General features: G+C 39.4%; 1 protein-coding gene across 1 annotated transcript in view; it reads right to left on the reverse strand.

Annotated features, from left to right (window-relative positions):
* The window catches only part of RORB (RAR related orphan receptor B), a 144,519-nt gene that overhangs the window by 16,943 nt on the left and 103,671 nt on the right, over positions 1 to 23,905 (reverse strand). Inside the window, exons 3-5 of the mRNA XM_055699692.1 lie at positions 21,419 to 21,560; positions 18,029 to 18,430; positions 1,003 to 1,124 (exon numbers count right to left, since the gene is read on the reverse strand). Of these exons, the coding sequence (XP_055555667.1) occupies positions 1,003 to 1,124; positions 18,029 to 18,430; positions 21,419 to 21,560 (666 nt within the window). The remainder of the gene's footprint in view (positions 1 to 1,002; positions 1,125 to 18,028; positions 18,431 to 21,418; positions 21,561 to 23,905) is intronic.

Consider the following 23,905-nt stretch of genomic DNA (forward strand, 5'->3'; position numbering starts at 1 on the left):
TTGTGCAAGACAGACAAACAGTGGTACAAACAATGCAAACATCCCATAGTACTCTTAAGGAAGAAGTGGCACAGTGCTATGAAGTTATCCAACAGAATATTTTTGCTAGTTTGAAATGCAAAATAGAATAGAATTAAAGTACCATTGCAATCCAAACACCGATTGCATCAAATTTTTGTCTCCTTGACAATAATTTTCCTTGGACTCGCAAATGTGCAAATGTAAACAGATGCTTTTTGTTTGCACGCCACAGCTCTGCAAGCTGTGGTGTGTTTTTACTATTGCTAGTATTGCATAGCCGTTCAGCTTTCAAAGAACAAGCTGGAGTCTCTTCCTGGATCAGCTAATGTGCCAATTGAAATCTGACTGACAAATCATTGCTAGTGATGCTAGTGCAAAAGGCACAAAGATTTTGGTTGACTGGACTGCACCTGAAGAGGTGCCAGTGAGAAATAGCCTGAAATTCACCTGAGGATCACAGTGGTCGAACAAAAATGTAATGTAATGAGATAATTTTGTCACCTAGTTTTGAACAACTTCAATTTAAGGAGTACTTTCAGTTTGACATTACTATCCTCTGTAAGTGACAGATTTTTGTTATTCACATAAAAAGGGGATGCATTTTTAAAATTATAAGGAAACACAGTTAGGTTGTCTTATTTTCTTAAAATCCTTACAACAGAGGATCCAATCCTGATCACATTAAAGTCAACTGAATTTTTGCATGAAGTTTAGACCTGCAATAACAAGCAAAGCATGGGAAGCTGGGTTCCATAACCACGCCCAAGCTTTAACACTAGCAAACATCCCAACATGCTGGAAAGCTGCTGCTTCTTTTTGTGAAGTGTCACTCCCTTGCTTTCAGCAATCAGTTTCTCAAATATATTTAAAAGCCTGTTTTGACCTATATGAAACTCATCAGCATACCCTTGCCAAATACATTGTACTGTTAACAATTCAAATCATAGAGAGCAGAAGAAAAAGCATATTACAGGATTGTACCTTGCTCTGGTAAACCTTGATTTCTTCATAAGTATGGGTTTGCCACGCTAGCTGGTGTAGTTCCTCCATTGTATATTGACATGTCTCCAAATGAGATTTAATGATATTCTGTGCAATTCGATCTGTGAAGAAGAGAATAAAAAACAGCTTGCATGAAACAGTGAGCAGTGATTTGCAATAGCACAATGTTGAAAACATTAAAGTTGTTGGAAGATGCAGATTTTAAAAAAAAAAGGTAAAATCTTTTCTTTCCAATACTACCTTTCTTATTTTTTTGATTTCTGAAGAGGACTGTTGCAAAATGTTTCAGTATTCAACCCAAAGCCAAAAGATGCTCGATAAATAGTGGATCTGCACATTAAAATAATGAATCTTGTGAAGATACTCAGACTCTTTCATTCTGGAGGTGATTTCCATCCTCCCCTCCACCTGTGTTTACCTAAATGTCATTCGGAGACTCTGGTTACTTCATCACTTCCGTCTGCCCCAAGCCTGTGCCATGCTCTGACTGCTCAACCCTGACATGGGCATTTGAATTACCTTGGGCTGACTCAGAAACAGGTCTCATCTCTTTTTCTGAAGTTAGTTTTCAGCTGGATCAATTTCTGATTTAGCTTGATGAATACAAACATGTAGGCTGGTGGTAACAAGGGGTGATAACTAGAACTAGTATCCTGGCTTTTAGAAGGAGAGATGGAAGAAATAGACCTCACATTTACCTTTAAGTTATTCTGAGATCATAGTCTTAAAAATCACCGTGTAACCACTGTGTAGAATGCTGGATGCAAGGGGAAAAGGAAGCATTCAGTGCTGGCCTGAGATCCCGCTGAAAGCAAGAGTAAACTTCTCAGGGAAGTATTTTAAAGTAGATATTTGCCCTTTATACAACTCAAGTAGATTAAAAAGATTTCATAAAAAATACCAGCATGAATTCATTAGCACTGGAAATTGAAATGTCTTGATAAAACATGCTATAGAAATATGATGATTTCTTATTTTGCAGGTTTGAGACCTGTATGTCTAATGAAGCTCAGTGCTTCAGTCTGAAGACATTGCTTAAACTGAATACCTTTTAAGCAATGGAACAAAGTCGAAGTCGCAGAACTGAACTGAAGCCCTTGCAGCAGAATTGGCATTTGCAGAAAACATGTTTGTCAAAAAAGGAAAGGACACTGACAATGCATTAGCCAAACCTGAATGTGGGAAGTAGAAAGAACTAGGAATGTAATCATTTACTCATTCACATCCTCAACAGTTTTCATATAGTGGGTGGATCTGATGCTTGGAGTCCCAAAATAAAACTGTTTCTTTGGCCTGATGTTGACTGAATTTAAAAACACCACCAAGAAGGAAAGCTGAAAAATGAATGTAAACATGTATATGCTCCCTGCAATCACTGCTATAGGAGTGTTATTTAGAGGAGAGATGGTTGTGCTACTGTCACAGTTAATAAGCTGAGATTCAGTGAAAAGGAACTGAAGAAAACACAAAAGAGTTGCAGGTTTTTGTAGGAACAATAAAACCTGCTCAATTCAATCTTTACAGGTATCTCTTTAAAGGTCAACACTATCTTTAGGTTTCCTGATGGAAGAACTGACTCAGGCATAAAGATAACTAAAAGTGTGTATTAGTGAGTACAGGGATGTACCCATTGTTCTTTTATGGAAGGCTGGATACAAGTCTTAACCCATAATGGTAAGCTGTTGCATTTTATAGTAAAAACCTTACAGATAGATGGGCATATTGGCATAAAGGGATGATGAATTAAAACTGTTTTTAAAAGGATCAACAAAGGTTTATTTGCATTTCTTTAATCAAGAAACCAAGAAAAAAAGAAGTAACCTCCAGTTTTTTTAGAACAAATTTCAGATATTTACTCCCATATTGTTCTATTTAAATTACCGTTTTGACAATATCATCTATCTGGAAACATCCTTAGCCATGGTAAACCTGACTGCAGAAATTAAGCTTAAGCTATAGGTTTTGTCACTTATGTTTCTGGATGGGTTTAACCAGACAGAACTGAGGTGTGGTCAGAGGAACATTTAGGCCTTGTATCTAATACACCAGTAAAAGAAGTATGATTTCAACTTGTTTTGCATGTCTACAGTCTGAATAGTGAAGGATTTTGTTCTCTGCATGCATTGGCTGGTCTTTTTCTCTCTTGTGCTTCCTAGCCTGGCTCTCCTAGCCTCGTATGTGAAAAAAGCTAGAACTATTCACACCCTTTACATAAAGAAATACATACAATAAATACCTCAAATTATTTAATATTACTGCATAGACAGATATTTGAATCACATAAGGTGACCTAGTGCCAACAATCTGAATAGAAGAACTTTTCATTTCACTGACTTCAAAATATACTTGGTTAGCAGTTCTATATTACTGCAGTGATCCTCAACTCCACTCCTCCTACCATGTACTTACCTTAGGACTGAAGAGCTGAGAAGCTCTTCAGTGTTTTGTAGGGATGGCACCCTGTGTTTTACCCCATACATCTTTTCCTTATGTACTTGTGCTTATGTTGAGCTGACATTAAACCCCATTTAGACATGCGAAGGCCTAGGGCAATCACAGCAAGCACCAGTTCCGAATGCTGACATCCAAAGAAGAATCAGGTGCAAGACAGACTTGAAACTCCTGCGCCGCAGGCTAGGCAAGGCTGAGTGTGTGATTGAAAGGGTACATGGGTCTCAGGGGAGGAGGGGACTGCTCATTCAGCATAAGGAGCAGAGGAGGCTGCTTGCGTACACTCAGTGCTGGAGTCCCTGGAAAGAGCTTTATGCAAACATAGCATACACTGGATGTGCAGAGCTGACATGATGCAAAAAGTAAAAGAAATTCAAGCTTGTCTTGGCTTCTCAGATGGTCCAGCAACAGAAGACCCAATGCAGGCAGAGCAAAGAACATCACTCTCAAAGGGTTTCAAAGACCATAGTCCTTTTTTCTGCCATTTTCAGATTTTTGCATCTTTTCGCTAATGAAGCTGGGATCAGTACACAACTCAGCAAATTCCATGCAGAATGCAATTCCTAAACCACTGGGAATAATGTACTGACATCTAACCTAAACCTGTTCTGCCACATGGCTCATGGTACTGTGCTGTACCCAAAATATGATACATTTCTGTGAAACCTGGCAGCTCTGAGGCACTGCTGGTAGTGGAGTTGTTTTAGCAGAACTAGAAAGGAAGGGACAATGAGGGAGGGAAACAAGCAGCTTCAGTGCAGTGGGAGAAGGGCTCTTGCCTCGATGTCTGTGGCCTCAGCCCTATGGAGGTACCCTGCTGGGATGGTGCTCAGCAGCTATTTCCTTCCTGTTCTCCAGGCTAGAGGAGTCCACACGAGTCTTGACTTTTGTTCATTTTGTTTTAAAAAATGTTGAGCCAGAGATTTCAAGGATCCCTTACACTGGAAGCTGCATGGACACAATTAGGAATCCAATTTGGATGGAGTAACAGGACTATAAAAAACAACTCCATTTTTGTGATCTCAATGTGAACTCCATTTCTATTTGAAATGTCGTCAGCCTCCATTTTACATAAGTTACAGTAGGTTTGCAAGGTTTGCTTTATGGAAAGGAAAACAAAAGAGATGATGTAGCCAGTCAGGTGTGAAAATCATAGTCTGCAACATTTTATTTTACAAGCAGCAACTGCTGCAACTGTTGAGTGAAAATTACTAATTCCAATTGAAAGAATTACTGAGTCTTCATGATAGTACACCACCAGAATTATAATAACTAAGGCTGTGAACTGCAGGATTTGTAAAGCTTATCTGCGACAGTATCCAAACAGAAATGTAGACTAGGTGGGTCACTCCTCCCCTTTTGTTTAGATACTGGATTTATCATATTAGGGCTATATGTCTTACTGCATGATGATCACTTGATACTATGTGACACCACAGGGAATCTGAAAGCCACAGCATATCCTGACAGATTGGTTCTGTCTGGGAAACATGGTCCACAGAGAATAACATGTTCCCAGAGTCTGAACTGCAGCATGCACTGTGACATGGAAGTATTTATATTAGATAACGTGGTTCTAAATTTTAAGATTTGTAAGTATTGGTACCTTGAAATTTTTCATGGAAAGCAGAACCCTTTTGTACAAATGCTACGTTTCATTACAAAAAAACACAACAACCAACCAACCAAAAGCAAACCCAGAAAGTCCAGAAAACAGGATTTTCTTCCAGCGAGATAAACCAGAAACAACATACTTAAGAAAACAGTCAATAGTTGTAACCAATACGCGGTCTTTAAAAAACAGAAACACTCTATGAAGATATATCCCGGTATAACCTCTTCTATTTGATTTCTGTCCTGCAGGTATCTGACTAGCTTTCTACAATGGCTCACTATTCTAGCTGTAAAGTCTTGTCCATTCTTAGGGGTGATAAGGAAACCTAGCTATTGTTGGTTGGCACAGCTGGAGAGCAGGAACCCAAGTGGCCGAGCTGGCCTATGTGCCCTGCAGCAGGAGGGAGCCCTGCTCTCCCTGTCACAGCATCTTTGGTACTGCTGGTGGGGCTGTGAAAGGTGCCTGCCAGGTGGGAAGATGAATTACTGGGGATTTCGCAATGCAGCAGTGTAAAAAATGTAAAATGCATAGTAGGAGATGCCCAGCAGAAACTGAAACCTGTACATCAGGAACCTGAAAGATTACCTGTCAAAAAGATTTGTTCTCATTCAGAGAAAAAATTGTGGGTTTCTTGAAAAAAAAATACTCTGTCTGTGTGTGCATGCAATTTTATGGTCTGTGACATGCAACTTGTCAGACAAGATGGCCTCAGTGGCTATCACTATATGGAGCAACAAAAATGTAATGGAAAGGTGTACATGTATAGGCTGTGCAACATGTAAGGGAGCATGGCCGCAGAGTAAATAAACATCTACGGGACGTGCTGCTGGGCTTGTAGCTTGGTGGTTACAAATTAGACTGTCGAGGCCAATACCTGAAAGAAACCACGTGCAAATATTGATGGGAACTGTCCTGAAGCATAATGAGGGATCTCACTGGTGCTAAAAGGATTAAATGAAGCTATCAGGAAAAAGCAGCATCTGAAGGGTGAGATGTGGAATATAGCATATAGACAACAAGGATGAGGAGGACCATGAGACATCAATGCTGTTTTAGCAAAAGAAATGGCTTTTAAATTTGGCCAGGCCTACCTGAAATGACACAGAGAGCAAAAGGACTGGATTCTGTGAGGATGGCCCAGTGAACAGTGAAGTAATCTACACCACAGTTAGTGCAACAAACCCGTCCTGGGTTCCTACAGCCGTGTCAAACATCACTTGTAATTTCCTTTCTGACCCCCAAAAGACGCACCATGAATGTATGAGGGGCCCATCTACTTGGGCTGACTAGCCAGCAACCATCACCTTTTGGGATGAACATGGGCTTGGGTTATGCCTTCTGCCCTTCCCTAAGGTTGTCTGTCTCCTTCGCCTGCTGAGTGGCCTCTTTTCCAAAGCTTGCGGGGACCCAAGCATCTGAGACTGCTGATTTCCTTCATCGAAGCTGGCCAGTAGCTAAAGAAGTATTGGATGGCCCTGACAGAAGGACTGGACAGAGAGCAAGACTGTAAAAGCCCTATTCCATCAGCAAAACAGGCCAAAAGCATACGTTGTATGGGAAGAGCAACAGTGTACAAGCTATACATCTCTTGCATAAACTTGGGACAACAGTTCACAACTTCCAGAGCGGCAAATGTCCTATTCTGTTTCCAGTTTAGGCTACTCTGCTGAGCTCTTCTTTTTTCTTTCTTTTTTTTACCCCCTACTGTAATTTCTTATTTTAGATTTCAGTAGACACCTCATAAAAGGCACTCTCCAAAGGTTATGATATCTCAAACATATATTGCACCAGTGGGTTAGGAGCTGTGTAAATCCTAAGTGCATACAGAAAAATGAACATTGCAACCTAGATAGTATAAATCAGCATAGCACAAACCTGCAGGAGTCTATCATCAGCTGATGAGTCAGTCTTGCTTTTTTCAGACATTTCCATGTGATATTTGGAGTTCTCAAAGTACAACACTGAGGAAAAACTCCACCTTGGGGTCAAGTACAATGCTGGTGAGCATGGGTGTAATAACTTTGTGGACTGTACGCAACATTCACCAGCTCCGAATTTGGCCGGCTAAGTAGAAATTATCCACAGTACTTGGCATTTCTGTTTCCTACAGGCTCTTTAGTTCTTTCATTTGTCTCTCTTTTCTCAGGAGAGACTTAGTTTTTCTCAGCATTCCCTTCTTTTGCACTGGGAACTGAAGAACTTTGAAGCGTGTCTTCTAAAACACTGATAATCATCCTCAATTAAAATGAATAATGAATTTTTAATTTGCCACTTACCCTTAGGATCCAGTTGAGTAGCTAAGAGCTCATCTCAGTTTATATCCTAAGTTGAGCTCTCGCAGGGATCCACTTTGATTTAATGTTGCAGTAACACCACAGCTTTGGCTGGCTGCTGTAAGCATGCATATCAGCTCATGCAACTATCAAAACTCCAGCTAGACATTCTAAATAAAATCCCTGTTCTAGGACCCAAAATAATGCCAAGCTAGTATCAGATCTGTTCTCTAATTCAAGGGTATTATGACTACAAAATGAAAAGTTTTGAAACTGGTTTCATTACACAGATTAGACAGCAGTAGAGGGAGTGACGCAGGGCATTAAGCAGAAGTTGTGGTTGCTGTCAAACATGAATAGTAGGTCCCATTTTTTTAAAATGAACTGGCTGAAAAGTCTGAACTTTTTTCACAGAAAAACAGGAACACTTTTTCCTAAAAAAGTTGCAAAAAAACATCCAATTTTTCATCTGTCCCTGGCATTCTTGATGTCATAATACACAAAAGATTTCCCTTTAAAAAACTGTTAATAGATAGACTAGCAAGTTTTATAACCCCCATTTGTTTAATAAATTTGTAACATTACACAATATGCAGCCTAGGAAGATGATATGAAACATGAAAACACTCATATGAGACTAGAAGCACTTGAATTTAGTTCAGGAATAACCCTCCCTTGTGTTCAAGTTATTGAATGCTTATACTGTCAGGCACAGATTGCACATTGAGTCAACATTATGTGTATGAATTCTGTATTTCCTCTCTCTCCCTTTGAAATAAATCAGTGTTTCATTTGCCTTTCAAAAAAATGCTAATAAATTACAAGAAATGACAATACAATTGAATGAAGTCCTAATCTGAAGAAACCTAGAGGACGGACCCAGAATTCTGTTAAATCCTAGAGGATCCTTATAAACGCTTAAAGGTCTCCACTTAATAATACTTTTCCTGGGTCTCAGCCAATTTAGTAAAAAACGTATATTTTGTACTAATTAGAAATCATTTAGCTGGCAGCAAAAGCACTAACCAAGGCAACAGCTAGAGCTTATGGGACATGGACTCTACAGGCACCATATAATTATCACAAATTTATTGAGATGAGCTGTTTCCTAACTTCTTCCAGCATAGCTTACACAAAGAGCATTTGTTCAATATGAAACCTAGAAATACGCATGGAACAATTGGAATGTTTAGGGTTTTAAACTTGGGTTGGAAGGGTTTGCCCTGTTGTAGCCTGCAAAAGGCTGGAAGAGATTAGATACATATTTTAACAGTTCTTTCACTGTCATAGGCTTGCATTTAGCTTTTAATAAAGGTTTTACGCAATTGAGGTATAGAAATGCTTTAAAAAGTAATAACAAAACATTCTATGATGATTCTGTTTCCCTGTAGTGTCGCAACTCATTTGGATCAAAGTGATGTCAGCCTATAGTGTCAGAAAGTGAAACAATTTGGTTATCATAAGCAATGCCAGAGATTTCACTGATCAAGAGAAAAAATGTCCATGCAGCCAAAAAGGAACACGAGGCAGTGTTCCATGCCTTAATATCTCGCTTTAACTATTCCAGTTTACACGTGACTTTCATCCCTGCAAGACTACTGCACTATAGAAATTGTCTTCTGATAATCAGTTTCAGCATTTGTCTGAGTCCTGTGTCTTGTTGCATTGTATTTTTCCACTAAACACATCCATGTTCCTCTACCATGTGTTTCACTCCAACTTTTTCTCATATCTTTTCACACTTGTATAAAAGAATTGTTGCTGTTCTGTGAAATAAAGTATAAAAAATGAATGGACTGAACAAAGACATCATTACCTATAGAGCTGGGACCAACATCACAAACTGCATAACAAGCAGAATTACATTATTCTCAAGAATAAGGTGGCAAGTAGTGAAAAGCATGAAGTGAGTGATGAAATCTGTCAGACAGAAGGCATGCAGTGTGAAAAAGTGAACTATGGCCTCAGGAAGTAAAACTTAGGATGTTGCCTGTGTACTGAGAAAGAAAAAAAATTGCAATTTTTTACAAAAATTTTTTTACAAAATACCCCCTTCTTTTGGCTTGCCTGTGCCTAATGATTAAAGAACAATCAAACAGAGTTGTCCAGGATGGCAAAGAAATGCAGTACGGACCCCAGATTAATCTCTCAGAAAGTACAAGGGAAGTATGCATGCTGTTGGTGCTGACTGCCCAGAAACAACATACACCAACATTAAAGATAGGGAGCATTTGACACTGAGATGAAGAGGTTGCTTAGATGAGGAAGTAAGCAACGCAGCAAATACTAATTCAAACCACACCCGTTTTTGCAGATAGTATGCCACTTCTGTATACTACAGTGATTCCTAAAGCATCACTGCCTTGCCCTCTCGATTCTCATCTGCAGCACTGTTTGCCTCCTTGCGGGCTGTGTGCGAGACACAGCCCTGCAAGACATCACCCTTCAGATGTCCTGGGCCCTCCGTGCTCTGGCACCTGCTCTGGCCTCTTTTTTCAGTGTTTCTTGCAGAAAGCCAGTTACCATGTCTTCTGCTATTGACACTGCTGCTCTGAAGCATATGATAGGGAATCATCCAGGTGGCTATGCTGGCAACTGGCAGCAACAGCACCCCTCAGTACCCATTATACCATTAGTTTTAAATCGATCTTTTTGTGTGGTTTCTAATCTGACAATATTCACAGCACAGTGTTGTTCTCGAGATGGCTGTTATGGTATATGGCAATATATGTGATGCATGATATGGCATTTCACATGTTTTGACTGCTACAAATAGTTGCTTTCTAACTGCTTTTTGGATTAATGTAATAGAATGAATGTATTTTTTCAAGTTTGGTTATGCAATAAATATTTGTATCTTTTGAGAAAATGAGGAATTTTATATAGTTGCTTTAATGGATTAGAAATGTAGCCCTTTTAAAGAACTAGATTATCATGCATTAGAAATGTAAGACATAGATAAGGTTGTTTTAAAATAATACTTAATGCATGTTTTTAATTCGTGAAAAAATCTGAAAAGTAAGCCAGAAAAACAGATCACAAAACGCTCCCCATCCTCAATCTCAGTTAAAAAATTCCACTGATTTTATTAATTTCATAGCTTAATTGAGAGCTACTTATATTGTTCAAATAGTTATAACCACAGTTAAGATGGGACTTCATTGTCTTGAGTGCTGCAGGAAAACATGGACAGTAGACAATTTTAGTTTCTTGAAAACATGCATTATATGTCAGAAGTAATTAAACTTCACCTCTTTGTCAAGAGAACTCTTGATTGTATCCCCACTTGCAACACTTATCCCCACAATAAACATAAAAGGCAATATTAAAAATGGCATTTTCTGCAGCATCTATAGTGCACAGTCTTGCAGTGTGATCAGACCCCAGCTAGGAATGCTGCCAATGGTCATCTTCCATAATAATATTGTGATATTACTGGTGGGCCTGCATTTGACATATGAATTGACACAACTGAAAGAGAAGTCAAACTGCTTTCAGAAATAACCAAAAACCTTTACAATTTGCAGGAAAAAACAGTCTGATATGTACTTTTAGGCTATCTACTATATTTTAAAATAGTTTTAAGATTAATTGCTTTACTGTATAAATTTGAACTAGAGTTAGTACAAAACCACATTGTGTCGTGCTTAATGAACTGCTCTGATTTGCGTTAAGTGTAGTCAAGCAGGACTGCCACAGCCAACATGCAACTGATCCAAAGTCCACAAAGTCACTGTGAGGCAGTAGATGCTCAATGACTTGAAAATCACTGAGTGAAAGAAATGGTGCCTAAATATAGTACTTTCTAGAAAACAGTCTTTATTTTCTAAATCTATGTCAAGAGTTGTAACACAAACCCTGACCTGCCTAAGTCTTCTTAAATCAGTACGTGCTAAAATATGCACTTTAGTAAAAGATAACAACATAATCAGTTATTTATGAATATTTGAATCATTTAAACTACTGGCTGGACAGCATAACTCATTAAAGCCTTTACAAAAATCTGTAATTAGGCTGGTTTTGGTCTAAATTCACAAATAGAGTTTACCAATTTGAAAGGGGGAAAATATACAACTAGAAAATGTTACAAATTTTCAAAATTATTACATTTTTCCCAACATGTCTGCCAAATTATTTGTTGATTTTATTGGATGAATTTATTTCTAAATATTTGCTTTGAAAAATCAGAAACTACAATTATAAAAAAACACCCTTTACTTCAGTGTCATTTCAGCTAGAATGCTTCAGCATCATAATGCTCTAATTTATTCCTCCACTTTTCTGCTCATTTTTTATGAAGTTGAAGCATTTCCTGACCGAGCAATGCTGTCAAATTAGTTTTAAATCTTGCCATTCTCTGTTCTCTCCTTGTGTGTATGAAAAGAGGAAAAAAATAATTAGTAAATATAAAAAGCGCAGAAGTTCTAAGTTTTGTCACATGAACTGAAATGAGTACAGAACTGAAATATTAATTTATTCTGATTGTCACCTTTAAATAGGTAATGACGGTAAGATATAGTGCCCTAAGGGTATCTGCTGGGAAGTGCACATGATGCACATTCTCATTGCTCGCTAGATGGCAACATTGCTCTGCTGAAATACAGCTGTGAGGCCATCGGCATCTGCCCTGCAAAATTTGACTCTCACCCTGGTAGGAGGGATATTAAACTAAGGCTTAGAAAAGGAGGTGAGGGAACATTACACAGGACTACAGTCACAAAAACGTCATTTCTGCTTCACTGTGTGGTGGGTCTTGTAAAGGGAACATCAACATAGACGTTAATGTCACCTTAGGTACAGGTTTTAGAGAGTTTATTGCATTTTGAGTCTGATGGTCTCTGCAGTGTCCCTTCAAATAACATCTAATTGATCAATACACATTCAGTAAGCTGTCCATTAACACTCGATTTGGCACAGGGAACAAATCCTGGAGATACAGAGAAGGGAGTTGAATACTACTACTACTACTAATAAAAAATGCTTATCACTTTGGAGAAGTGCTTTTGCAACCTGCAACAAGGCACAGCACCCTTTTTAAAGACATCAGTCTAATTCCGGTATATATGTTGCATATGCAATATATAGTGCTGTGGACATCTATGAACAGTACAGGTGGAAGAATAAACTAAATTCTTCTAAAGTTATTGGATAGACTTCTACTGAAAGGAGTAAAATGTGGGATTGGCTTTCAAATACATCCTCAGCAGAGAAGCTTAGAATGTTTCCAGGTGAAGATCTCTCAGGGTGGGATAGTGAAAGAACTAAATGCTAAGCTCTTGCTTGTATGACATTACAGCAGTGGAAATTCATAAACTTTACAGTGTATAAAGTTGTTCACTGTAGGTCCTGAGATGAATGTACAAAGCCTGCTAAACTAAGGCTTAAATATGCACAGTGTGTTATTTGTGGTTACCAAGGGTTTTTTTCTTTTTTATACCCATCCTGAGCCAGTCTTTAGAACGTTTTGAAGGTTTTGCTTTACTGCCATTTTCCAATCAATGGGTCACAGTCAAAAGAGCTTTGCATTATGGTGGATTTGTTGAGTATGGCAGGTAATGCCTCCGCCAGTTCTCACCATGTGGCTGCCCACCGTAAGATACACACAGCAGAGCAGGGTCAGAGGGGCTGGGGAAAGGGAAGATCAAGACTGATTCTACCAACCTTACTTACTATTTGATTTTAATTTTGGTAGAAACATAAGCTTTCCAAGCCACTGAGTACCTTCAAGCAGTGCTGAGGTTGAAGAAATGCCACGTAAATACACATAAACAACACTTTTTTCTGTAATTACAGAGGCTGAGTTACGTGAACTCCTGTATGCTCCAGTGGTGCCTTATTGACCACCTAAATTCATGCAGCTATAGGGCACTCTTCAATTTGACCTGAAGTGAACCCTTAACCAATCTATTTTCTCCACAACAGTGTTTGCTAATAATTTGTTTCACATCTTTAAGAAATCATAGGCTGGTAATCTCAAATGCAGTCAAGGCAGGGAAGCCTTTCCATTAACTTTTACAGACCAAGATATAAGCCACATATTTTGTGTGGAAAATGCAATGCTCAGCTCACTAAGAGATAATATTATGCACATATATTTAAACAAGAAGGTCTTTAATTTGACCGAGTCTAAAAATAAGCTTTTAACACCTGCTAATTTAAAATCACACTGGGGCGCAAGCATTTATGTCCCTCTGTGGGGCTACCAGGGTGAAGAAATGGAGCTCCCCTCTCCCTTCAGGATTTCCCATGCACCAGCTGACCTCAGCAACTCCCCCTGTGCGGAGAAAGCCATTCTACAAATGACCAAATTCTCGCTTTTGACACAATGAGCAGACTTCACCTCATGGTTTGAGCTCCCACTGTAGCATGAGGAATTTCTGCCTTCCCAGATGTGCAGACAGCACAGTGGTCAGGGAGAAACAGGAGCAGGCTGCAGGGTCCCTGGCAGCGTGCACCCTCAAGCCGTAGGTATGTCCCATGGTGGCAGCATCGCTGGCTGATGTGACATGCCTGGGTCATGCAACCCATGGACAACAGGACAGGTAGAGAAAGAGCCTGCCCAAATCATCTGGTCACCGCATCTGACTTTGTCCTCTGCCCACCCAGCTACAAATCCTGATCAAGGCTCCGATAAGGTGCCTTGAGTTAAGGAGAAAACCACCTCCATTAAAACAAAAAGGACCTGGCTTGCAAATGCAGCTACCGCCAAGCTGAGGCTCCACTCCTCTATGCTTTTTAACAATCTTTGGACTGATTTCTTTATGCTTTGAGTTTCTTTTTGTAACAGGATCTGGAATACTGACCAGGGCTGAGCCTAAGGCACAGTTCTGCCTGATGGGTAACTACCTGATTTTATCCAGCTTTTCACCATTGCAAGCTCTGGCAGTTGCATGATAAATTTGTGTCTGTTTCTGAAACAGCTTTCTTGTACTTAGCCCTCTCTTCCACAGGAGACATTACTTACCCTGCTTCTTACAATGTTCAGATAATGTGCAGTTGTACCCTGGACTATTCAGCTCAATTGGAGAAACATACTAGTACTAAATACGTGTGAAAGAACCCTATATAATTTGTCAGCAGCTGTTTCTCCTACACCTATTTCCTGGTACAGCATTTAGAGATTCTAATAAGCATGCAATGCAGGATAATCTATTATTTTGCTTGCTGTGCCACTGTAATACTATGTGTTGAAACATTTACTATGTAAAAATTTTGAATTCCAAAATGGTTAAGTTGAACAATTTCCATTTCCACTACAAAGTCTACTGTAGATGAAGGTATGTATGTTCAGGAAAAAGAGCACTTTCACATTCAAATTAAAGCACAGAACTGTTGAAGATCAAAGTGGGCCCGACTATTACGATTCTTTTTGGTGGAATTAGAAAATTAACTTGTGAAGAAAAGAATGTAAATGATGTGTAAATTATGTCATAGAGTATCTTGGAAAATTTTATTTTTATAACTGAATCAAATGGACAGGTAAATGAAGACTTGTTATTTGGATTTTTAAGGGAACCTTACTGTTGGATAGCAAGCAAAAAGTAAATAAGGTAATTTATGCAATTGTAGCAAGTTGTTTAGTCAGGTGCAGCAGGGACATTGTTAGAACTTGTTTTACAAGCATTTAACATTTCCATTAATAATCTGAAAGAGGGTTCACAGCATGCTAGTTAAATGAAGAGAATTCTAAACTGAAAATAGTCACAAAGCATCAATGAGGACTGAGACATAATGTAATAGAATCAAAAAAGTTAGAAAAATGAGAAAGAGAAAATAAGATTCAAACTTGGAAATGTGTGGTCAGAGACATCTTAACAGCAGCTGCCCGATACAGGAGATGAGTGAGAAACAAGCAAAGCAGTACACTGAAGGAATAAGCGAACTGGATATTGGTCAGCATGTAATGCAGAAGCTGTGGAGGCTACCTTGATTCTGGACTGCCTGTGGAGAATTCTGTCCCTTGGAGAGCTTACAGCAACTTTTAGGTGCTCAAGGATGGAAGGAAACTCATACATTCATTTATGAGGAAAAAATTAAGAGGGTTACACTGGAGATCACGTAAGTGGCAACTGAGGTTGTGCTTAAAAAAATACATATATTTGAAGAATATAAAGACCAGAAGTCTGAAACTGAGTCTGGAAATTTGAATCTCATAGAAAGTCTTCAGTGAGGAAAAAACTAACATGACCTGGGATACATAAAGCAATTGTTCAGTGTATCACTAGACAAGGTAGTATAAAGAAATTTCAATTAGGCATGAGGATCAATGCAGTATACGTTTTCCATGTCCTATGTATTCTCTATGATTTCATCTAACAGTTACAGCAGTAACTTCTATTTAACATGAGTTGAGCTTATTCCTAAATCTTGCTGGAGTAAGATACAATGCTGCAATGAAATTTAAGCACACTGTAATATGAAATCAGTGCATCCCAGAGCTTTGACTGCACGACTGCAGCTTTACAGATGGTCCAGCAACCCACTGCAGCATTAAGAGGCATTTTCTGCTTGTCGTTTAACACTGAAAATATTCACCTGTGCACTAACCACAGCATTTTATGGCACATCTCTACAATTTTTCCAGTTGTGTCAGCTCATTTGTTACGTTATCTCTCACTAATACCCTTACCTCACTGCTGTAGGTGCCACAAATAACATACAGCAGCACTTGGGTAAAATCCTAGCAATTTAAAAGCACCAGTTCCAATTTCAAAAGGAAGAGAGGTAAATCCCAGTACCTGAATTTTACTGTCAGCTCAGAGACAGTCCGTTTGCTATGTGCTGCTCCCTGTGCTCTGGGGTTTCCCCAGCTTTGTGTGCTCCAGAAGGGGAACACTGACCAGATGACACAAAGGATGAAAGACTAGGAAAAGTGGGGTGGGTTTAGTGCTGGCTTGTTTAGGGTTAGGAGAGCAAAAAACTGTGTGAAAATTTAAGAAAGATGCATTATTTCTAAGTGATCCTGCAAGAGACAGAAGTTCAAAGGTTGTCTAAAGCTCCATGAATCAAAAGATCCCATTGACTTCAGTGGGATTCCTTAGCCACTAACATTATAGTCCTGTGGCCACATTCTCTCTTTGCACTCACTTCTGTAACTGAGCACAAACCCTAATTCATGGACTATCAGAATTGTTGTATTTCATTCTGGTACCTCCTCTGAGTGTCTCTGGAACACTTCCCTTTCATACAGCATGCTGCAGGGAAACAGCTCCTATGACTGACTGAATTGCCTCACCTGGTTTGGAGTATTGTGAACTACTGTTGCGGGACTGAGGTTTGCACAAGCCAAGTGTGAGTAATATTCATATGGCCACAAAGGCCAAGAGGGAAGATGGAGCAGTTGTTCCTCACTACTCCTCCATACTGCTGTGCTGTGGGTGTAGGACTTTACTGGGCAGCAGCCTAAGCCAAATGTGATAACCAAACATGTCCCACCAAACAAAGTGGCAGAAAAGCATAACTTTCTCCTGTGCAGTTCGCAGCTAAAGCACACAATTTGTTACACTGCTTCTTGCACGTGAGCATCCATGGGTAGAAAACATGCTACAGATTCCAGCCACACCCTCATTTTTTTTAACTGACAGTAATGACTATGTACGCACTTCCTGCAATGTATGTTGAGTGCATGCCACATCTCCAGGGCTCTCGGCAGGTCTGAGTACACACACATATATATACATCCACGAGGCAGCAAGGCCAGGCCAGAACAATAGATGTGTTTTATGATGTGACACTAATTAATTTGTCTGGGTGCTCTTGAATATAATCTTTTTTTTTCCCTCCTCCTTTCTTTTTAATGAAATTCCATTAATGAAGTGTTACTGTTTGATTATGTTCTCAACCACAACTGACTCAGCATATTTCACTTGTTAAGGTGGGAGGTACCTAATTACTATGCCGATTGTCTTTCATGCTATTCTTTTATAACAGAAGCAATACTTCTAGTTGCACTGGAGAGGTATGACTAGAGGCATTAGATGAACAGAAATCTTCCTTAGAGAAGAACCACCATTAGCCATTGCCTTTCAAACCATCTCATCTCACAGACGGGTCTCTTTGCTACTTTCGGAAGAAGAAATCAAGGGATGGGTTCTCCAAGGCATTCAGGCAGAGGAACAGAACTATCCATGCAACTACATTCAGAGTTTGTGCACCTCATGAATTCAGTGAACTCTCTCTGCATGTACATCAACACACCGGAAGTAGCGAGTCGGTGCTTTTTGACAATAAATACCCTAGAATTCGCTGCCATGGGAGTTCTGCGTGTTGACAAGAAAACAGATGGCTGGCTGAAGAGATCATTTAACCCTGCTAATAATGACCTCATTTGAAACAAGCTCCCCACTACTAATTATCATTGGTTCTGATTGATTCATCACCTGCTTTGATGCTCCTATTTCATAAACAGAACATGAACTGCTGAGTTTAAGAAACCGCATAATTTGCAGATTTTGGTAAAAACTTCATCGATATTGTGTCAATTACTGCCAAAATGATTTTCCTTCCCTTACTCCCTATAGGTGTATGCACATATACACACGTGTGAGCATGTGATTATTGTGCACCTGTACATGGAATGCCTATATAATATTTTAATAAAGACAGTATTGAAATCTAGCTTATATATATATACACATTACACTAGAAGAGTAAGAATTTTCCTTACCTATTTCACTCATGGATATCCCCGGAGCTAATTGCCCATTGTTGAAAGAGCTATAGGTAAACAAGTTTGGTACAGAGGTGAGGTCATAGATAGGTTCCTGCTTTATCTGTTTGATTCCAGTCATGTCTAACCCAGACTGGTCTGGGGAAGGTTGGGCAGAATCCACGTTATAATAACCCTCAGACTTTGGCAGGTCGATGATGTGCCCATTTGAGTAGGTGCTGCCAGTTTCATTATTCAGGTTGCTCAAGCCATTGCTGATGCTGTTGCTGTAAACCCTGGCGAGGGCTTCTGCCTCACCGCTCTGCTGCTGCCGTTGTTCCTGCAGTCGCTGCTGGTGCTTCTGCACTTCAGCATACAAGCTATCCCTCTGCTTTTTGGACATTCTTCCAAACTTCACAGCTGAAAAGCAAAGCATAATGTGAACCACTGTCATCTTTCACTTCTTCTTGATTCCCCTCAACCCCACCTCTCTTTTGATATTTACTTTCAGTGTTACTTTTGCTGTGGAAACTTGTCTTTTTCTGTAGAAATGAGAGAGGATGCAAAGCTTTACATCATATGCATCTCATAAAGGAAAAAGTATTGTGTGCTTGGATTTACAAAGTGACGACAATGGCTCCAATTTGACAGGAGGACCTCAGTTAAGCAACTCACTTCCCACTGTGAATGTTAAAAAGACCATGCATCCTTTTATATCTCTGTGTTCACTGAACAACAACCCAGAGCCATATTAAATGTACAGTCTGTAGATTCATATCCCATATGATTTACCAACTTTCCACAAACCTTTAAACAGTGCACTAACAGGATTAGTACTCTGGGTGAACACAAGCCCTAAAGCCTTATTATCACATCCTTTCAACAGGGTGTTATCTTCACACTTAAAAAAAAATAAAATCTTACAGGTTAGAGTTTGAACCAAGAACAAAATAACAGATTTGGAGGTAAACAGCACAACTGAATGTCATCTTTTCCACAGAGGAAAGTCTCAGGGATTTACACAACCAATTTACATAATCTCCACGCACAAATCCATGCATTCCTTCTGATGAGAAAGGAAGGAAAACATCAGAGTGCAAACCACTCTCCCCAGGAACAGAGTTCATTACATTGAGATTGAAATTTTAAAAAACGACAGGCTGATTGCTGTGGCAATAGGAGTAGTAAATCCACAGCCTGTATATACAGTGGGTCATAGCTGATTATCTCCACACACTCCTGCCCCCTCATCTTTCTATAAATTCTGACTTTCCACTGGGCTGGATCTTGGGATCTCAGAGCAGAGGTAGCTGTTTATGGCACTCTAAAACAAATGAGGGATACATTCAGCAGAATTTATCAGAGCACAGATAAGAGGACATTGCTCTGGAAATACTGATTTCTACATATTATGAGATGCATTTTCCAATACTGCGTATTTCCAGTCCATCTGCAATTGGGATCAGTTCAGAGTCATTCCATTTATTATAACAGGATGGGCTTGGCTCTCATTTTTGCTACCCCATATTTCAGATATAGCCCTCAAGAAGAGTCTGAGCTTACATATATGGATGAATGTGAAAATCTTCAGTCAGGAGAAAGAACAGCAAAGGAAGAGTGCAATACAAAAAGGCAGTGTCAGAACACCAACGAGCTGGCAGCCTTTTCAATTTATTAACACTTTTTTACACTAAGGGTTTTTTCTTGTTGTAAACCTCAGTTTACTCTCAGCCCTTCACATAGGCTGCAAACTACCTCACACAAACACGACCTGGACCTGGAATCAGTCCACAGTGCATTGCATACCCTTATGGACAATATACAATGACTGTGTTTCAAAAAATGCAACTGTGTATTTTCTTCAAATTTAGGGCCTCAGTAATAAAAACAAACACCCACTGTTTATTCTCATTATATATTCATTAATTGGATTCTCCAGCTGCTGTCAATTAGCATCCTGCCTCTGCATGATAAAAATGGATCTGTTACATGGCTGAGAGGTAAAAATCACATTCAATTTCTCTGGTAAAAAGATCCATACAGCCTATTTAAAACCTGCAAGAGCTCTTAATATCATTAAGTATAAACACCCTTACATAAACAATGAGAGAAGAAAGTGATGCTGTCAGAAGAATCACTCCCTTTGTCTGTATGCAGTGGTCCCTGAATTACAGATTGGGAAGACAGTGCTGTCAGTCACACTAAAATGCCCCTGTAATACCTCAAATCATTGGAATATATTACTTTTGGGAGGAAAGCAGTTACTATTAAATTACTGAAATGTTTCTACTTTAATCTCCTCTGGGAAGAATTGGGAGCTAAAGCATCAAGTAAGCTGCATGCTAGAACCAAAGAGAATTCATGGATTAAAGGCTAGACTGCAAGACTCCTCCCCGAGGGTGGGACTGGTGAGCAGGCTGTTTCACTAAGACAGGAGACACACCGAGGTAGGAAAAGACCTATCACAATCTAAATTTAAAACGAGTTTATAATGTGTGGACCATCTCAAGAAATAACTCTTTGAGTAACTCTCCGTTAATGACTGTTGATTTCAAGCGATACATCTTGTGTAAACTTTCTAATACAGAAAACTTCCAGCAGGCAATCAAAATTAATATAACCTGCCTTGAAAAATAGTTCTTCTCATACTTCCTGACCATTAGAAATATGCCTATGAGATGGAAACCCCCAGCATGAGCAGTGGTGGCTGGGGCAGGTCTGCTCTGGACAGAACACAGCTTGTCACAGCACAGCTTGTAAAGTGTACCAGAGCTCTGCCAGGACCAAAGGATCCTGCTGTTGGATACACTGTGGAGCTTTCCTCTGGCCTGTTGTCCCTTTTCAGTGCTAAACTATGAAACGTTTCTATAGACCCAGACAGGGACAGGGGCAATGTACAAGTAAAAGAAATAGGATTTTTGGCAATGCAAAATACGTGGTCAAGTGCTCTGAGTAAAACAAACAGAAAGCCCTAATGCTATCAAGGTGTAAATTTCTTCTTAACTGCCTATTTACTGTCATAGACCTTTAGAGATCTCAAGGAAAGGGATGCGTTACCACATCAATATTTAATATTAAGATAAATATAATTTAAGAGGTTATCTAAACTAGAATATAAATTCATCTCTCCAGAGGTGACCTTTTTGTGCTTTTGATCAGAACCACACGTTTCACTTCTGACTCTTTCTGCCCCAAACTAATACTTCTCTCCATTTTGTGATTTGCCCACCCTCCCCATGAAAACAGCCTCCTTTGTTAACTGGATGGCAAAGATCTGTCTCTCACAGTGCATGCATTACAAAGCAAGGAGCTTCTCCTCTCTTTTCCAGAAATCTACAGAGAGTTTAAGTCAGCAGTGAAGAATTGTTTCAAAGGGTTTAGGAGTGAAGCAGGAACCTGACTCCTTACCATCTCGAGACATTCCCAGGGCAAGACATTTCTGCAGTCGGCAGTGTTGGCAACGATTTCTGTTGGTTCTGTCAATTAAACAGTTTCTCTGCCTTGGGCAGGAGTAGGAGGCATTGTTCTGCTGACTCCTCCGAAAGAATCCCTAGAGGCAAGAAAGCAAGAGAGACAGAGTATTACCATGTGCATATACATGCACGCATGCGCGCGCACGCACACACACACACACAGAGAACCACACAACTGACTCTGATAAACTCTTTTTTAGTGCAATGCTGCTTATGCTATGGCCTTGCAGACGTGTTGGCCTTGTATAGTGAAATTAATGAACATTTACTTATAATGAGAATTGTGCTTTATTCTGTAAAGAATGTAATTCTACTTCATTAAAAAGCAAACAATAATGTTACAGAATGCATTCTTGTTGTGAAATAATTAACATGTATCATCTAACGCTTGCTCCTAATAGACGAAAAGCTTGTCAGCATTTGTAAACAGATGACTTAGAAGTACTTGCTCTATTTTCTTCCTTTAATGAAAGAGACTGGTAATAACCAGCACTGGCTATGCATAGCATTAGAAGCTGAAGTCTGCTGTTCAATTTAACCGGGCAAATGTTGATCTGATCTGGAGGGATCATACACTTCAGGAGCGAAAAGTAATTCAAATTCAGGCACCACAAAAGCACTAGGATTTAATGACTGTATCAAGTAAAGCCAACACACAAAGGGGAAAGCAACACCTTCAGACACTGCCATGAGAAAGTAATGACATTTTCCATTTCAGTGGAATATAACATTATCCATTTTATCTATGTAAAAATTTCTAGATATTCTATCTCTTAGAAGGTTTCTTTTCTGGCCAGTTGTGGGTTGTTTGGCTAAAGATCAGAGAGCTAAAGGAGCATATTAACCCATACCTAAGGCCTTACGAGCTCCCAGCTGCTGTGAACAACACCAAGATCCTCTTATGGTAGAAGTGACATGAAATGGCAGAGGTGACAAGAGGAATGAAACTAGGGGGTTAGGATTAAAGAGAGAAAGAGAAAGAGAAGGCATTTAATGATATTCTTGTCTTTCCTGTAAAATAAAGGACAGAAGGAACAGCAAGTTCAGACAAAGAGGAACAAAAAAGAGCAGTTTCTTGACCACTTTGGCATCTTTAAATGCAGGCATCTGCAGGGTTGTGTGGAGGGAAAGTTGAAGGATAGCCTAGCCACCGCAGGAAGCTGTGAGGAGGAAAAGGGCACAAAGCATCATTACTGAAGCTACCCTAGTCACCATAAGTGATGCCAAAGTGATTGTATCTTTCTGGGCTGGTTTGCAAACAGCTCTGAATGGAGCCAGAAAGCAAGAAGTGACTTCATTTTTCAGGCAAAGCCAGTGTTATCTCTTCACAGGCTGACAGACAGTAATACCAAGCAATGGAAATCATGACAGACTTGTTTTGAGGGAACAAGAGTGAGGAAGCAATAAGGTGACAGCGTCACAGGGCTAAATTCGCTTGCTACAGGTATTGCTTGAATTCTCATTCAAGTCCTGGTGAACCTGATGAGGATGGTGTGGGGTGTCAGAAAGAACAGGTGACAGGTGTGGTGTCCCACCAAGGACACCCGGCAGTGCTAGTTCCTGAGGTCAAGCATAAAGAGACTCACTTCATCTAGCCTGTGCTAGATGTGGTTTTATTATAATTTTTTAAAATACATTATGGTATACCTAAAAACTAACCTAAGTTTAGTGATTTGCACCTTTGAGAACATGGATGTCCTTTAAGCAGAACTCTCAGAAAAATCTGGTGGGGACTTATCTGATTCTGGTTGAGCAGTATTTTCCTGAAACTGTGGAGGTGAGTTTAATTTAAGGATAAATTAATGCTAATTGCAGATACTTCTATTATATTTGCTGAACTTTACAGCCAATTTTGTTTCTGACATGGGAAAAGATTTTCTGTTTAAAGGTTTAGATTTTAGCAGCTCCCTTGTGGATATGGATTTGAGAGAACAAATTAACTAAATAACATTAAAAAAACCCACATAACCATCTAGCATTGACTGTGCCTTATCCTCTAGTGCTGTTTTTTCCTGTTAAGGCTGATCTCATCTCAGAAGAATTGTTTGTTCCTTCTTTACTCCTCTTATGAAAAAATCAAGGGTTACATAATAAAATTAACCTATAGTAGGTAATTATCTTTCCAAGCAGACTTTTGTAGTCTCTAAATGTTGTCTTACAAAGTACAGACAAACCTTTCATTTAATTTTTAGAGGATCTTTATATAATATTGGCTATATTTACTGAGAATAATTCCATTTGGGACTAGGAGGATGCAGTTCATTACTGCCATGCTACGAACTTTAAGACAGGTTTCCCAGTATTTCCAGCACTGACAATAAGTCTTTCTGCATCTTGAACAAGTCACTTTATCCATCACTGAAAGTCTGAGAAGGGAAACGGTCACGTGAACTACTGTCTAAATAATGACAGAGTGGTAGCA

Source organism: Falco cherrug, chromosome Z, assembly GCF_023634085.1.
Source record: "Falco cherrug isolate bFalChe1 chromosome Z, bFalChe1.pri, whole genome shotgun sequence".
In the NCBI taxonomy this organism is placed as follows: domain Eukaryota; kingdom Metazoa; phylum Chordata; class Aves; order Falconiformes; family Falconidae; genus Falco; species Falco cherrug.